Genomic DNA, 5,192 nt, shown 5'->3' with positions numbered 1-5,192 from the left:
GCAAATAACAAGCATTCAGTCTGCCACGTCCTCTCTAGAGCCCGTGGCAGACATTGCCAGTCAATCACAGCACAGTGGCTGTTGACCCTATGTCCAGGAAGGGCACTGGGCAGCCATCACTAATCGATCAAGGTGAACCCAATCTGCCACTCTAGTAGAGCAGATACCTGCACTGTCTCTGACCTGGCCTGCCCAGCCCAGTCCCGACATTTGGCCCCCTTGCAGCATCCTGCTGACTAAGCATCAGGCCCATTAGGCAGGGCCTGCGTGACGGCTCGAGCTCTGGCCCCGAGGATGTGATGGTGGGCTGAGCTCTTGGAGCTCTTGTGCACGCTGACCATGTCGCAGCCGTTGGGCTCACACTCTGCTCCACGCCGGCCACACAGGCCGTGGACTGTGGTCTGGAAGCTGCTGGTGACGAAGCAGTAGACGATGGGGTCCATGCAGCTGTTGAGGCTGCTGAGGGTCACAGCCACATGATAGGCCACGAGGCTGGCGCGGCGCGGCACGCCGGGCCACAGAGCCACGGCCACCTGGCGAGCATGGAAGGGCGTGAAGCACACGAGGAAGATGACCAGCACGGTGAGCAGCAGCTGCATGGCCCGCACGCGGCGCTGGCGGCCCTGGCGCAGCAGGCCGGGCCGCGATAGCGCGCACACGATGCGGCCGGTGAACACGCTGATGACCAGCAGCGGCAGCAGGAACTCCAGGACAGTCAGCGCGAAGATGCGGCAGCAGGGGCCGCCGGTGCTCGTCACGCCCAGCACGGACAGGGTCACGGCGCCAGCGGCCAGCCACACGAAGGCACACACGGCCCTGGCGCAGGCCGGCTGGCGCCAGCGGCGGGAGCCGCCGGGCCGCACGATGGCCAGGTAGCGATCCACGCAGATGCAGCTGAGGAAGAGGATGGAGCAGTGCATGTTGAGAAAGTAGCCGAAGACGTGCGGCAGCGCGCAGCGCAGGCAGCCGCGGGCGCCGTAGAAGACGGCGAAGCGCGTGGGCAGGGACAGGCCCACCAGCAGGTCGGTCACCACCAGGTTGATGGTATAGACGACCGACGGCGTCTTAGCCTGGGTGCGGCAGCCGAAGACATAGAGTGCCAGCCCGTTGAGCACCATCCCTGCCAGGAAGATGACGCCGTGCACTGCCATCAGCGCCAGCCACAGGCCCGGGAAGGTGGCGTGCAGCTGCTCGTCCAGCTGGGCAAACCGGTGGAACAGGGGCATCTCCGGCAGGCTGACGTTGGTCCATGCCGCCGCTGGTGCCGCTGTGGCGTTGGGGGCCGCCCCAGCTGAGAGCCCCATGGGAGCCATGGAGGGCATGATGGTGGCCAGCGCTCCCCCGGCCTGGAAGGAAGGAGACCGGGTTACCCTGGGGTTATTGGAGCCCTGCTCGGAGGCTGGACCCCACCTGGCTTGGCTGCCCACCCAGCACCCCGACACTTCTGTCATCGTACCTCGGCCTGGCTTGGCCCTGGCACTTGCCAGCGTGGAGCTTTAGCCGCATGCTAGTGCTCTGAACCTGCTCCTCACTGTCGCGGGAGATGAAAAGCCTTGCAAGACTGTCACCAGGACTGAGACAAGACAAAGGCGGCCAGTGTGGCAACAGGTAAGATGAAGGCCAAGTGTGTGCTGTGTGAGCCTTGTCTCCAGACTAGTTCTTCCCTCACTCGCTGTGCAACTTTAGCTAAGTCACTTAACCTCTCTGTGTCTCATGATGAGTCCCCAGTCTGTATCACTGGGACCACAGAGCTGCTGGGAGGATTAACTGAGCACAGCAGCGCTCAGTGCGTCACTGAGTGAGTGAAAGTCGCTCAGTCGTGTCTGACTCTCTGGGATCCCACAGGCTATAGCCCGCCAGGTTCCTCCATCCATGGGATACTCCAGGCAAGAATACTAGAGTGAGTTGCCGTTCCCTTCTCCAGCGGATCTTCCTGGCCCAGGATCGAACCCAGGTGTCTCGCATTGCAGGCGGATTCTTTACCATCTGCGCCACCAGGGAAGCAGAGCATCACACTAGTGGGTACCAAACAAAGCAAAGTTCTGCTCGGCGAGAGCTGTGCCCACGGCCAGCCCAGCCCCAAGTCCCCACGCCCGTGCATCCCGGCCCCTGTCCTCCGGGCCACCCAACCGTTCTCACCTCCTCCACGGCTGGCACCAGGTCAGTGCCCTGGGTGAGGGTCCTCATATGGGTCTTTTGCCCAAGGGCCTGGGATTGAGGGGGCTGAGAGCCCCTGGCCACCCCGGTTTCTTTCCAGCCTGGAGAGACGGCCACCTTTGCTGTCTCGGAGACTCACATGGGGTGGCTCACTGCAGCTGGAGCCTGGAGCCAGGTCCCAGCAGCAGCAGCGGCAGCAGGGCGTGAGTTAAATAAACGCCGCAATCCTGGCCTGCTGGCCTAGACTGGGGCTTGGGGGTGGGCGGGGGGCTGCAGCCGCCCACTCTGTTTATGTTCCTGCTGAGCTGTTTAACTTGCTGAGATTTATTCCTTTGTTTATAAATGAAGGGTTAACAGGCTCTCACCCCAACCCTGGACTGGCTGATCCTCCAAATAAGGACATTTCTGGCTTTTTCAGGAGAAAGGAGAAGGCTTTGGGGAGAAACAGGGAGGAGAGGGGGGCACGGGGGAGGTCCCTGGTAGAGTATTCCTCCCCAGTTGTAGGGGGAGGGAAGATGCCCCTAGTCGTGGTGACCAAGGGAACTGAGGGGTCTGCGTGAACAGCCTGCCCGCTGCCCACTCCCCTGGCCGGCTACTGCCCCTCCTCGGGCAGCAGGCTCCTTCTGGCAGCTTTCATCCAGCGGAAGTCCAGCCTGCTGGGGGACTGCGGACCGAAAGCCCAGTCCAGAGCGGGTGGGCAGGGCAGGGAAGCACTTGCTGGCCAAGGCTCAGGTCCCAACCCAGCCTAGAGGAAGGCCCTGGCAGGGCAGGCCACCTTTATCCTCCACTCAGAGAAGTGGCACCAGCTGAACCTCCGCCTCTGGGACCCTGGCCCTGGGCATGTGCTGACCCTTGGAGGCGGCTAGGAAGAGTCTGATGCTGCCCAGGACTGTGGCTGGCTCCTCAGGTCCCCTCTGGCACGAGTGGGCCCAGGCCTCCACTCATGGGGTGCTCTGGGAGAACTGTCCTCTGCCTGGGGTCCCCAGCCCCCGACACACAGGGCCCTTGGATGTGTTGGCCCATTGGCAGGCAGCTCAGGGAGTTGGGGAGTGAGAAGGACGTCTGGGGCAGGGAGAGACTCTGTAGGCATGAGTGGGCAGCGAGGGGATGTCACGAGGCTGGGCCGTGGGGCTGTGGGCCTCATCCCCAGGACACTGGGGCTCCAGGACCCCCGGAAGAAGAGCAGTGCCTCCAACGTGTCCCTCCACTCCTGTGAAAAATCCGAAGCCCTGCCAAGACCCAGGGAGTGTGGAGCTGGCCCGGACACGCGGCAGACTGATTTTTGACTTCCCTTCCACGTGCTTTCAGTTCGCTAATGTGTCTGCACGGGGGTCTGCGTCCGTGTCATGGTCCGAGACAGATAAACATCACAGGATATTTCCTCTGGGAGACAGTCGCAGAATGACGCCGGCCCCGGGGAGCCCGCCCTCCCGGGACAGTCCCCAGGGACAGGCTCGCACGCGGGCCAGCAGCTCGCTGAAGGCTGTGGGCCTGGGCGGCGGGCCCGGGGCTGCAGGCCCGGGACTGCGGAAGCAGGCAGGTGGGGATGGAGGGCGTCCGTCAAGCACACGCTGATGCGTAGGTGCGAGAGTCTGAGCAGCATTTGGGCCCCACCTCGGGCGCAGACCCTGCTCACACACGGAGCTCTGTCCAACACCAGGAACCTGCGAATCTGTCCGTGCAACCCGGGTTGTGGCCGCAGCCTGGGCTGTTGGCCCTGGCTTCCTACACCCTCAGCTCTTCCCCTTTGCCTGCTGCTGAGTCTGCCTGTCTCTGTGTGATCAGACCCCCACTGTGCCAGCCCACTCACCCACCTCAGCACGCACCTCTCACGGCGAGAACACGCAGTGACCACTCCCTGGGGCACCTACTGGGCATCGCTTTTGCTTTGCAAGATGAGGAACTTGAATGGTGAGACCCTGGACCCTGTGGCGGTGGACCGGCTGTGGCCCCATGAACCCATGGCCTGGGGCCCTCCCCGGTCTGGGGCTGGGAAGGGGCCGGGCTGGGAGTGTCTGGGCTAAGCAGCCCCTGCCCCACCTGGTCGCAGGGAGGACACTCCATCTCTGCGCCCCTGGTCTCCACTGCCTCTGCTCCCCGTCCTCCTTGAGGAGCCACGGGACGGGCCCCCACCCCCTGAATCCACTTTGGTCAATTGAGTCTTTTTGGCGGACCCCCGAGCCCTGAGCCGAGTGCCCCCCGCACCCCCAAAGGCTCAGCATCAGCCTCGCCCTGCCGCACCCCACACACCTGCCAGCCCTCCAGGCTCGGGCCGTCTCACTCTCTCTCCACCATGGCCCCTCACCCCTCTGTCCACACCTGGCATGCGATGTCACAGCTAGTGCTAGACAGCTGAGGGTGGGCAGAGGCGGGGTGGGCATTGCAGGGAATATATGAACAGTAACAGTACTCAGCAGGAGGGCAGGAGGAGAAGGGGGCGACAGAGGATGAGACAGTTGGATGGCATCACTGACTCAATGGACGTGAGTTTGAGCAAACTCCAGGAGACAGTGAAGGACAGGGAAGCCTGGTGTGCTGCAGTCCACAAGTTTGCAAAGAGTCGGGCACAACAGAGCAACTGAACAAGAAGAGTAACCAGTGCAGGAGGTGCGGGCTGGGGGCCGGTCCCCACTCACCCTCGGTTGCCCCGGTGTTGCTTGACCTCTCTGAGCCTCCGCCTCCCTGCCTGCAGTGATGTAGCCGCAGCACCTTCTCTCTGCAGCTTCCAAGTGGATGCGTGGCATCTGTGGACGCCAGTGGTGGTACCTCCTCACCCACTGGCTCCTGGCCTCCTCTACTCATGCAGAGGAAACCGAGGCTGAACACTGCGAAGAGCCTGGGTGCTCAGATACAGCTTAGAGGGAGGCAGGCTCCTGGCCAGAGGCGACCTTGCGGGCCTCTGTCCCGGGCACCCATGGCCTTGGGTGAGAGTTCTGGCCCTGCAGGGGTTCTCTCCGAGCCTCAATCTCTTCTCTTGTGACATGGGGACTGAAACGGCTGCATTACGCTGCCTCTCGGGGCTGTTGTGGGCCTTC

The 5,192-nt window shown here is 63.1% G+C and overlaps 1 protein-coding gene across 1 annotated transcript; it reads right to left on the bottom strand.

Moving 5' to 3' along the window:
- Window positions 1-236: 236 nt before the first annotated feature.
- Window positions 237-1,322, bottom strand: GPR20 (G protein-coupled receptor 20). Its single transcript, XM_068984173.1, has one exon. It carries the CDS (start codon window positions 1,320-1,322, stop codon window positions 237-239), a length of 1,086 nt encoding a protein of 361 aa, XP_068840274.1.
- Window positions 1,323-5,192: the final 3,870 nt, after the last annotated feature.

The sequence above is a fragment of the Capricornis sumatraensis genome, chromosome 11 (genome assembly GCF_032405125.1).
Source record: "Capricornis sumatraensis isolate serow.1 chromosome 11, serow.2, whole genome shotgun sequence".
In the NCBI taxonomy this organism is placed as follows: domain Eukaryota; kingdom Metazoa; phylum Chordata; class Mammalia; order Artiodactyla; family Bovidae; genus Capricornis; species Capricornis sumatraensis.
The sequence above is the reverse complement of the archived record's forward strand: the minus strand, read 5'-3'. Positions and strand labels throughout refer to the sequence as shown.